At 44.6% G+C, this 12,410-nt stretch overlaps 1 protein-coding gene across 1 annotated transcript in view; it reads left to right on the top strand.

Moving 5' to 3' along the window:
* Positions 1 to 12,410, top strand: part of Slc22a16 (solute carrier family 22 member 16) — a 40,841-nt gene that overhangs the window by 15,073 nt on the left and 13,358 nt on the right. The window contains 5 exon segments of the mRNA XM_076553009.1: positions 233 to 368; positions 3,997 to 4,179; positions 4,181 to 4,523; positions 6,651 to 6,778; positions 11,483 to 11,587. Coding sequence (XP_076409124.1) covers positions 233 to 368; positions 3,997 to 4,179; positions 4,181 to 4,523; positions 6,651 to 6,778; positions 11,483 to 11,587 — 895 coding nt within the window.

Here is a 12,410-nt window from a genome sequence, read left to right as displayed (position 1 = left end):
GGGCAAGGCCCAGAGTGCTTCGCTGTGCACATCAGCAGCTTAGCTGGAGGCCTCCCCACTGAAAGGCTGGTCTCCTGAAGACGGGGGTTAATCATGATTTGTTCAAAATAAATGGGTAATAGAAATCAAATACATAATGTTGGCAACATTGGTTCTTCATGAACAGGACAGGCCGATTAAACTGTGACAACCACACTAGCATTTCCCACTGTGGTTTTAATTTATTTTTCAGGTTTGGAAGATGAGTGGCCCTGTGGTGCATGAACAGCGGCATGGTTTTTTGTTTGTTTTTCTGAGTAGCATCAATCCATATATTTGATTATTTCAGCTTCATGGCAGCCCGATTTTTTCTTGCTATGATGAGTTGTGCTTATTGAATATTCAGTTTAGCTCCTTTATGTTTGTTTTATTTATCTGTTTAGGATCTACTGAAAGAGATCACAGGCTGACTGATCTTTGGCCACTGCAGAAAACTTTCTGTGAATATTAATACCTTCTGTTTAGCATGGCACTCCTTAAAATGAAAAAAAAAAATTGCTGCTTACTAGGAATAAATCTTTGATTTGGCTCTGCTTGGCACATGGCCTGTCATTAAGAAAGCATTATTTAGCCGGGCGTTGGTGGCGCACGCCTTTAATCCCAGCACTCGGGAGGCAGAGCCAGGCGGATCTCTGTGAGTTCGAGGCCAGCCTGGGCTACCAAGTGAGCTCCAGGAAAGGCGCAAAGCTACACAGAGAAACCCTGTCTCGAAAAACAAAAAAAAAAAAAAAAAAAAAAAAAAGAAAGCATTATTTAATTTCTAAGTGACTGTATTGGTCTAGTTGGAACCTCTATGCACACACCAGACAGGTAAAGGGTACTGTTAAAGTCATTCGTAATGACTTTGCAGAATGCGGAGGAGACAGGAAGCCTGTGCGGGTTATGGGGAGCAGGGGAGTCATGGATAGGTGTGAATTTGCTAGCTCTGCTCTCTTTGAGCTCAGGTTAGCCCCTCTGGGCCACAGTCTGTAAACTTTAGACGATGACACCCGTCTCATGGATTGCTGGTGGACTCAGTGGTGTGGAGTGTAAGCACCTACAGTGACGGAAGCTGGCACAGAGCCGGTGGCTGCTCGGCACCGTAACCGGAAGTGGGTCAGCAAGCAAGGGTGCTTTCCCATGCTGGCACATCCTCTCCCCACTCCAGGGTTTCTCTGTGTAGCCCTAGCTGTCTTGGAAACTCACTTTGTAGACCAGGCTGGCCTCAGACTCACAGAGATCCGCCTGCCTCTGCCTCCCAAGTGCTGGGATTAAAGGTGTGTGCCACCACTGCCCAGTTGAGTGCAGATTATCTGTTATGACAAATAAATAAAATCTTGCACATCAAAGTGCACAACTTATGAACATCTTGGGTCACTGAGATAGCTCAGCGAGTGCTGTGGATCCAGCCAACTTCCCATGGCTGGTGAGGTCATAGCCCCAAGAGGACAATCTGCTACCCCAGCTTTCCTAAGCCACTCTGATCCCCAACCACATTCTGTTACTTATCCTCATATGCATACCATATAGGGGTATGGCTCTCACCCCTCATCAAAGAAACTTCTTTTGGCAGCAGACACAGACCATCACAGAAGTCCACACCGGGTCACCATGCAGGAAACAACCGAGCATGGAGTGCCCAGCCCTAACTGATCCATCTGTACAGGACCTCTGCACAAAAGGTCAGGGAAGGTCACCAAAGAGCAGAGAAAGACTGTTAGAACCAGAAGACCAGGACACTGGTTTTGAGATAGTCCATACACAACAGGGAGCTGTACCCACGGAGTCTGGCATCATGGTCACTTAAACAAGTCCTGTACGATGACACCACCAGCTGGCATTCCAACCTGGATGGGAATATCACCAGGTCCCACCCCCAATAGCTGAGGGAAATGAATGGTCACTAAGGAGGGGGAATGAGAGTTCTTTAAGGATGAGACCCACTGAGAGGTTATCAAATCCAAAGTCAATCCTAAGCACATAAGGATACCAGCAAAGTCTTGAATTTGAGAGGGGGAGCATGGGAAGGGTTGGAAGGGGAGAGAAATAAATATATAGTACTTTTTAATGAAATTCTCAAAAATAAAACATCAGCTGGGAATGGTTGCAGAGATTAATTTTTCTCACAGTTATTCATGTTGGACTTTATTTTTTTCTGCTACAGAGTCTTACTATGCAGCCCTAGCTGGCCTTGAACTCACAGAGATCTGCCTCTACCTCACCACTGCTGGGACAAAAGGCACGTGACACCGTGACCATCTAGAAGTGATCATTTGGTTTAATCTTTGTTCATCACAAGAGCATGGAGATACTGTTTTTGTGATCTGAGTTTTGCTAAATTAAAGTTAAGCATATTTTAGCCAGGGGTTGTAGTGCAGGCTATACCCTCAGCACTGGGCAAGAAGATCCCAAGTTGGAGGCTAACCTGGGCTATGTACTGATAAATAAAACAATAGCAAAACAACATTATTTTCAAAATAAAAAAATTACTAAATTTCTACTGGGGTAGGTTATATCTAACGATGTTTGTTGTTTACAAGACCAAAACTCTTTGGCCATTAAATGATAATTCACTCTTCCCCCTCTTCATAGCCCCTGATGAGCAGGACGTTTTGTCTTTATGACATTGACTACTGGATGCTACCTCAAGTGGTACAGGATAACTTCTGTCCTTTTGTAACCCTCTTATTTCACTTGGTGCGATATCCTCATAGTTAAATCCTCTTTAACGTACACCAGAATTTACTTTGTAGTTAGGACCGCACGGCAGTTACCTGAATATCCCACACTTTCTCTCACTCGTTCATCCGAGGATGGACATCTGGGTTGTTTCTGTTACCTGCTGTGAATTTGTTGCTGTTGACATTGGTGCATGGACACCTCTATGAGGTCTTGCTTCCCTTTCATTTCTTGGAGGGGGTTATATACGAAGGAGTGAATTTACTGGATCGTGTAATATTTTTATTTTTTGAGGAATTGCCATACTGCTCCCCACAGAGGCCATTTTACATCTTACATTCCTATCAGCAGTGCACAAGGACTCCAATTTTCTATATCCCCAGCATTTCCTTTCTGTTTTTTTTTTTTAAGTAGGTGTCTTTGAAAAATATTTATTTTTATTTTAGGTGTCTGGGTGTTGTGTAGGTCTGTGTATCACGTGTGTGCAATGCCCTCAGAGGCCAGAAGAGGGCATTAGATCCCCTCAAACTGGAGTTACAGATAATTGTGAGCTGCCATGTGGATACTGGGAGTCAAACCCCAGTTCTCTGTAAGAGAAGCCATCGCTCTAAACCGCTGAGCTATCTCTCCAGCCCTGGGCCCTGTCTTAGAGAATGTGAGGGTGTGTCACCGACCTGCATCTGTGGTGTCAAATACCTTCTTACGTGCTTTCAGCCACTTCGGTAACTTTTGTGAAATGCCCACTCAGATCATTTGGATCATTTGTCCATTTTTGAACCAAATTGGTCTTCTGAGTGTTTTGTTTTGCTGTAAGGAATTCTCTGTATAATCCTTTACCAGACACGTGACTTCAGTGTATTTTCTCTAATTCTGTAGGTGGTCTTTTCACTCTGTTGGTCATAGTTTTTGAAGTATAGACGTTTTTAACTTTGATCCAATCTAATTTGTTTACTGTTGTTGCCTGTCAAAATAAAGTTTTAACCAAGTCTATTTTTCTTCCCATTGGTCCCCATAAAACCTTGAACCTATTTTACACTTAGGATATAACAACGACATACAGATACGAAGGTATGTGCTTTCAAAAGAAACTAAGAAATAAATCCGCCTTACAATGGAACTCTTAAACAAAGTGGCATCTAAAACTTTTATCGTAGTCTCTCAAGTTTGCTCCTGAGGTAGGGAGGGTGGAGAAAGATAAAAGATTAAAGAAGAAAGATTATTTCTCACTAAAGTGAGTTTGCAGAGGGTCTCCGCCCTCCCAGTCATTGTAATTGTATTGTTTCCTTACTTGTCTGTCAGCCTGCAAGCGGCTGTTTTGTGGTGGTCTTTGTCTACGTGATGGAGTTCATGGGCAAGAAGTCTCGCACGTGGGCATCCATGCATCTGGATACCTTCTTTGCTATTGGAGCAATGTTGGTGGCTTTGGCAAGCTATTTAGTCAAAACCCGGTGGCTTTGTCAGATCATCCTGTGCACATGTCCCTGTGACTGCCCCTTTCATCCTGTGCTACTGGATGCTCCCAGAGACTCCTGTTTGGTTACTCTCAGAAGGGAGATACAGAGAAGCACAAGGAACCGTCGATACCATGGCCGAGTGGGATGAATCGGGCTCCTGTGACCTGGAAGAGCTTTTATCACTGGACATGAATAGGTCCTGTGGTAAAAACTGCAAGGGCATCAGGAAGCTCAGCCTAGCAGATCTGTTTTGTGACCCGGATGTTGCAAAAAGGACTCTTATCATTTGGCTGGTTTGGTTCACAGCAAGTTTTGGATACTACCTGACTATTTGGGGAAGAGAGCATGAGTACCTATACCTCTTCCTAGTCGGTAAGTGGGAAATACATGTTCCTTAGGGCTGTCGAGGTCAAGTTTCTGGTGTGTTGTGATTATCTTTTAAAGCTAGGAGCAACGTTGGTGACCATATTAGTGTGATATCTTTTCGTGTCGTTATACCATAGGATGAGTGTCATATTTGTCTGAAAAAAGGAAAAGTTACAAGGGCTTGGGTCCCCTCTTTTTTAATTCCCCATTTTCCTTGTTTCCTTCCTTCCTTCATCCCTAGCCTGTAGTTCTTCCCAGAGATAACTTCTAGAATGTTTGGCCTGTACATACTCAGCTCTCTTTCTATGCATCCTACCTCCGTATGCAACATAAATGTTCCATAGCTTGGCATGAATGAAATCCCTTTACAACACACTGTTCTGAGTAGGTCACCTTTCTTTTGATATAATAAGTCTTGAGCCCTTTCAAATGCCCTTAATTTGTAAAAAAAAAAAAAAAAAAAAGAACTTCATTGCTTGCAACTATTATTGTTGTCATGTTTATTTATTTTTTAGTAAAAGCTAGAACAACTTTAGATACGGCAGATTGTAACTCCAAGGATAACCAAACGTTAGCTAAATAGGTAGGGTAGGGAGACCCAGAGAGATGTTAGAAATTTGTATTTCTCTATCTGGTCTGCACTGGTTGTTTTGGTGTGGACTGCTACGTTATATTATCTTCAGAAAAATACGGGTTTTACCTTTTTATATGTAGATATCATACTTTCTCATCAAAGTACCCTGATGACATATTTATTTTTATCACTCAGCAAGAATTATGAGAGAAATCATTTTAAAAAGTACATTTTTGGGAGCCAATGTTACAAATCTATAAGAAAAGCCCACCCCTCTCTGTATGTCAGTTTGTGAAATGATGTAGTTTTCAAGAATGGCAGCAAACAGCTGCAGAAGCTGGGTGCAGTGTACATGGAGGGGGTTGGGAAGCTTCCTGGAACAGCTGGATCCAGTAGTTTCATGTTTTGGGTCTAAGAGTCAAGCTTTGATTCCCTAAGGTAAGGAACTGTGCATGAATGGATCTATAAACGTATGGGTTCAGGCTTTTCTTCATTCTTCTAGCCAAGTGAAGAGAGATCCAAGACAAAGACCCTGTTCCACAGCGGGGGACTATTAGATTTTAAAATGTTTTACCTTCGGTTTCAAATCTGGTAAATGGGGATTCAGGCTATTGCTCAGTTGGCACAGTACTTGCCCGGCATCTTTGAAGCCCTGGGTTCCATGCCCAGCACTACATCAGTAAGGGCCTGGTGGCTTGAGCTGTCCTTTCAGCACTCAGGAGGCGGAGGCAGGGGATCAAAACTTCAAGGTCACCCTACCCTTGGCCAAACAGTGAGTCTGAGGCTAGCCTGGGGATGCATGAGACCCTATCTTTAATATATATTATATATATAGTGATTGTTATTAATGTAATTAGTAACTATTTAGTTAGCAGCTTACTACTTTAATTTTGTCAAAAAATTAAATCACATCAATCTTTTAAGTTTAGAAGTTTATTGTGCCACAAAATAATAGTTTTGAAGTGAGAGGCAGCATTGTTGAAAACGTAGAGGAGGAAGCGTCTTGACCTTCTTTACGACTGGCTGTAACGCCAACATTCTTTAGGAGGAGCGGAGCTGTTGAGGTGGATTTGTCCGTGGTGGACCGGCTTGATTTCCCCACCCCGTGCTAAGAACTGCGTTACACTGGTCTTGTGTTACTTTCATGACTAGAGGTGGATGGTAGAAATCAGGGTGCTTAAACGCAGTTGGCTTGTTGGTGACGACAGGGGTCTTACACAATCTGTGCCCTCCATTTTCACTTGTTTGAAATTACACATCCAAACCATTCCCTCCCAGTTCTGCCCAGCACAAGAAATCCCACTCTCTGCACTTTCTCCGTTCATTCCGGAGCCCAGACCTCTGGGCAGCACACGGTCCTAGAGAGCTCTGCTCCTAGGGCGGCATAAAGGGCTTCTGTGGATTCTACCAGTCACAGGACACACTTGTCTTGCCCTAGTGAGTTAAAACCTGGGAAGCAGGGAGTGGGCTGCCGGCTCCTTCGGGGTGGTGGGCTGACGCATGGGGTGACCGTGTGTCTGGGCAGTGGTCTCACACAGCGCTCTTCAGCTCAGTGACAGGTGCTGTGGAAATTCCTGCCTACTTCTTCATGTTCATCTGGTTGAAGAGGGTGGGAAGAAGAAACACCGTGGTCTTCTGCCTTTTGTCAGCCTCGCTCACCCATACTGTGTATGTGGCCATGCCCCTGGCGAGTCATTTCGTTTATTTATGGAATGGCTGTGGCAGTTTCGAGGACTTTTTTTTGTTTTGTTTTTTTGTTTTTTCGAGACAGGGTTTCTCTGCGTAGCTTTGCGCCTTTCCTGGGACTCACTTGGTAGCCCAGGCTGGCCTCGAACTCACAGAGATCCGCCTGGCTCTGCCTCCCAAGTGCTGGGATTAAAGGCGTGTGCCACCACCGCCCGGCCAGTTTCGAGGACTTTTAGTGTTTCAATTCAGACATGTAGACACAGTATATAGATAATATTTAAAGGTGTCATCTTAAAAACACATTTGTTTTCTTTTATGTAAATACTGTGTGTGTGTATATATGTGTATATATATTCCATAACCCCACTTGTCAAAAATGGTGCATGTTGTATTTTAGAAATGCAACTATTTCCTGGGAGGGAAGCTGATTACATCTGCCAGTGGTTCTGGAATTTCCTCTCTTTGAAACAGGGTTTCATGTAGCTCAGGCTGGCCTCAAACTCATTATATAGCCAAGGATGACCCTAAACTTCTCCTCCTAAGCATTGGGATTGCAGGCTTACACCATCATGGCTGGCTCTATCCAGTGCTTGAGACTGAACCTCAGGGCTTCATGCATGCCAAACAAGGACTCTGCCAACTGAGCCGTACTACCCGCAGGGCACTGTATGGAGCTTAACACTCATTCACTTATCCACTCAGCAGGGTTGATCCAGCAAGGATTATGCAGCATGGAATGAGGACAAGCGAATCAAGTTTCTATAAACGAAAAACAAACGGGATGAGGGAAGGGGGCTGATGGCATATTTGTGTGAATTGGAGGGAGGATCGTGTCTAGGGCGATACGCCTCTCAGAGGTGACACGTGATCAGTGTTAAACAAACCAAGGACAGCATTGTAAGTGCCCGCGCTTACTTACCGGGCCAATGTCATTGGTACAACCTCAAGGAATGAAATCAGGTCAGGTTGGAGTGTCCACAGCATAGCTGAGGCCGTGACAATTTTATTGAGAGCAATCAGACTTTTCATACCTTTATCAGAAACAGAAGACAACGGCCATTGCCGGGATCCATACAGCTGGAGTTGCCAGGATACAGTAAAGCTTACAAGCCATACAGGGTCCACAAGATCAATGTCAAGACCAACTGTGCTGTCACGTTCCCATGCGTCCTTGACTACGAAGGGAACACACAGAGAAACACAACACAGCAGCCTGAACGCTTCACTGCCTGAGGGAGTGCGTCAGTCTCTCAGGAACTGGAAGGCGCACTATGCCCCAGGAGCCATGGACTCGAACCGGAGAAACCAATGACCTTAGGCAGCGAGGCCAGGCCGACTCCATGGTTTCCCTGCAGAGCATCATTCATTGGGTAAGGGGGCTGACACACAGTTCCATTCAGGGATGAGGTCTATTAGAATGGATGCGTCTCGAGGTGGGAGATGGGACATTAGACAGAAATAGTGCAGTGTGGAGAGAAGCTTCCTGGAGAGGGAGAGAGAGAGAGACAGGGAGGAAGACAGTGGCCATGAGAGGGATGGCCAGGGACTGGGGAACCAGAGGAGCTTCCTCAGAGCACTTCTGGGCCATGCCTCCACCCTCTGTGAAACCTCTGGACCAATCTCCCGAACGAAGGAGAAATCTCTTAGAAGCTTTCAGAGGTAGCAGGAAGTTTCCCATCGCACAATTTAGTTCAGCAATAATGTACATGACGGAGAGCATGGGGGAGCCAAGGATGGTGAATGGATAGAGCTGGCAGCCACAGCACAGGCTAACTTTTAACGCTGTCCCCGAGAGAGGGGCAGGAGGGCGTGGCTTAGTCCGAGTTGTGGGAGCTAGCCTGAACATGCAGGCCAGTGTTCTAAGATCAGAAACCAGAGCCATGAGGACATCTGAATGAGCCGATGAGTCAAACACTCAGACCATTTCTGCCTTTCCCACAGCCAGCCAGTGATTCTGAATGTAATGTACGTTAGTCTTTTGAGAAACTTGGACCTAAACAATTATATTTTTCAACTTAAAAAATTATATGCATGTGTGTGTGTGTGTGTGTACACGCGTGTGCATGCACACACACCTATGTGTAGGTATACGCATGGTGTCTGTGGGAACTAGAGGCACTGGATCCCCCTGAAGCCAAAATTATAGGCAGCTGTGAGCCACCTGATGGTGCTGGGTCTTGAACTTGAGTCCTCTATAAGAGCAGTACCCATTTTTAACCACGGAGCCATCTCTCCCGTCCCCTACCCCACACCATGGTTTTGCAGATGCAGTTTCCTAATGAGAAGTGCTCCTTTGCGTGATGGAGGTGACTTCTTCGTCGCTGTATTTTGGTGAAGGGCAAGCACATACAATAATAATGGCGTCTAGAAGATCCCTAACCCCCAATGCTACCGGAGCCTGAATTTTAATGCCAATTTGGAAGCTGTGGCTACTATAGCTGTATTTTAGAGTAGTTTGTGTCATTTCCTTCAATAAACATCTCTATTAAATGACAGTGTAGCAGGGTTTAGAGCAGAGCATTTTAACTTTTGCATGTTGCTTGCAAGTTAGTTTAAGCTATAGGTGACCCCCTTTAATGGTAACACTGCCTAGTTATCAGGGCTGGTGAACCAAATGTTTTACATTTCTGAATTCCCAAGTGGTTGGCACACAAGTTAAGATGAATAAAACTACTCAGGGCAGGGAAGTCTCCTGACAGTTTGAGAGAACTTTATCTATGCCGTTTAAAAGGTAGCCGGGTTGGCTTGATGGCAGCCACTTTTGAATCTAGCAGAATCTTTAAAAAGTTTACATTTTTTAAGGAGTAGGGAAGGAAAGGAGAGTGGCTGATGGAGATTTTTAGAAATAAAGCAGTAGCTCACAATTTCAAATATATTTCCTTTAATAAAATCTCTCCCTCAGAGATAATGTCAATGTAGGGCAAGTGATTATTTTTTATTCATGCTACTTGGGGCTGGACCTGTAGCTCAGTGGTATTGTGCTTGCTTGGCATGTGGAGGCCCAGGGCTCACTCTCTAGCACTGGAAAGAAAAACAAAACAGGACACCAATTCATTTAACGAATGTTGTGTGGGAGTCTGTCGGAGTCCAGCTCTGACCTGTCGAAGGGTTCTTGCGGGGAGGAGAGAGGAATGAGGAAGTATTAGATAGAAATATAGACAGAGATGACAAGAAAGACAGAGACACAGGATAGCTTCGGGAGGGCCCTTGATCAATATCCAGTTGCCTCAAGATTTATTCCAAAGGGCTTTTCATACAATGCCAAGAGGTGAGGCAAATGACCTCCCCCTTTCAAGATCAAAGTACAATGTATAGCCAAATGGAGACCCTTCAAAACAGCTGGTAACAATGCCTGTGGCCAAATCATCCCATTATGCAGCCCTGCTGGGTAAAGCAAGCTTGGATTCTTTGACCTTGAGTAAGGTCTGACTAGAGATTCTCTGTGGGCTCCCACAATATTGACGACAATAACTGTGACACTATCAGTCTTAAGAGCCCCCCAAACCTGTGACTTAACATAATATGAATTACATGCTCAGAGGAAGTTTGTGTGGTATCTGGCCAGAGTTAGGGAGTTCCTATTTGGCTCCAATGAATCACTCAGTGCTGTCATTGTTATTATTGTTATTAATTTTATTATTATATATCATATATATATATGTGTAAGGGTGTTTTGCCTGCATATATGTCTGTGTACCATGTGCATGTCTGGTGTACTGGGAGGCTAGAAGAGTGTCTCATCCCCAAGAACTGGAGTTGCCATGTGGGTGCTGGGAACAAAGCCCAGGTCCTCTGCAATAGTACTAAGTATGACCTGTCCACATCACCCATCTATCATGATGCAGCATGTGCAGGGGAGAGATGTCCCCGCCCTCCATCAATGTCTGAGACAGAGGGGAGAGCGGGCCCTGAGGTCACAAGAACGGGGCTGCCTCTGCTCCCCCGCTCTTCTCCCCCCATCTCCCTCGCTCTTCTCCCCCCATCTCCCTCGCTCTTCTCCCCCCATCTCCCTCTTAGGCACATACTGCCAAAGCGATACTGGAGCTATCTTGTTTTAAATAAAACTTTCAAGGACTGCAATAGTGAAAAAAAAGGGGGGGGTATATTAAGTGACTTACCTCAGAGTCATCTCTTCAGCCTCAGGGCTACCACTCTTAACGCATGAACCCCAAGGTTAGAGAGCTTGACATCCACCTGCCAGATGAAGGAGGGTGCAGATCGTGGAAGGTCCCCTTGAGCCACCCTGGAAGTGGAACACATTGGAGATGGCTGAAAATGGGGTGGAGACCCCAACTGAGAAGTGCTGAGGGATGAGTCACAACCAACAGACAGACAAATGGTTGTGTTTGGAGATAACTCATAAACAGTGAGTATTTTGCTTTGAAGGCTCCTTTCATTCTGCTGGTCTGGGAGGGGTGGGTCTGGGACCGGTACAAGGAACACATACCACTTGGGTGAATCCCAGCCCAAAGCCTTCTTCCTGACAGGCTTCCAGTCCCTCCGGGGCTGGGGGAGGGCACAGTAAAAACTTTCCCCCTGAGTCTCGCAAAGATAGAAACTCTATCATGCAGTCCATGAGTAGAGTTTATAAAATAAATTCAAATAGGAAAATTAAAACTCTTGGTTGTTTTAAAACATCCTGGTGGAATAAAAAAGTTTTAAATAATTTTAGCGACATCTTATTTCCTTATGTGTGTGTCCCCAGAGTCACAAGACTTTGAAGACATTGGCAGTTGTGGCTGGCAAAACTGCCATAGGGTCAGTGTTTGCCTTCATCTATGTTTACACAGCAGAGCTGTGCCCAACAATTGTAAGGTAGGGATTCACATTTTTTTTTTTTTTTGTCGGATTCCTGTTATTTTTCACTCTGTCATTTCATCATATTTAGTCTTTAAATACAAATGCATTCTTTCTGTGGATGTTCCCCCAGAACTCTGAGATATGAGAAAATTACATGATGGTGTTAAATTTGACTTCAAGGCATTATTTATAACTCATTAGCAAGGAAATTAAGGGGTTAATTTGAAGTAACTTTTTTGTTTTGTTTTGTTTTGTTTTTGTTGTTTATTTGAGACAGGGTCTCTCTGTGCATCCTTGGCTGTCCAGGAACTCTTGTCTGGCCTGGAACTCACAGAGATCTGTCTGCCTCTGCCTCCTGAGTGCTGGCATTAAAGGCATGCACCACCACACCTGGCTTGAAGTAACACTATTAACCTAACACCAAATCTCAAATAAAATAGTTATCTGCTGGCTCTGTACATAACACAAGGCTGCTTTCCTCTGATGTGTTTCTCCGTGTTCTGATGGTGGTCTGATGCATTTTCTAAGATGGGTAAACAATAGATACTTTCTCATAGTTCAGTAGGCACAAAGTCTCAGATCCAAGTGTTGGGATACTGGAGGCCACTCTTGGCTTATCATCTGTACCTTATCACCATGTCCTCACAAGGTCTAAGCTGTGGGTGACTCGCCACCATCTTATGGGGTACCAGTCCTATTGAATTAGGACCCCTTATTTTAACATAGCTTCTTTTTTTAATGACCTTGTCTCCAAAGTCAAAGACAGTATGTGGGTGGGGGGATAAAGGCTTCAGCACTTGCATTTTGAGGGGACACAGTTTAGACCCTGACAA

Source organism: Peromyscus maniculatus, chromosome 16, assembly GCF_049852395.1.
Source record: "Peromyscus maniculatus bairdii isolate BWxNUB_F1_BW_parent chromosome 16, HU_Pman_BW_mat_3.1, whole genome shotgun sequence".
In the NCBI taxonomy this organism is placed as follows: domain Eukaryota; kingdom Metazoa; phylum Chordata; class Mammalia; order Rodentia; family Cricetidae; genus Peromyscus; species Peromyscus maniculatus.
Note: the sequence above shows the minus strand (reverse complement) of the source record. Positions and strands in the feature narration are given on the sequence as shown.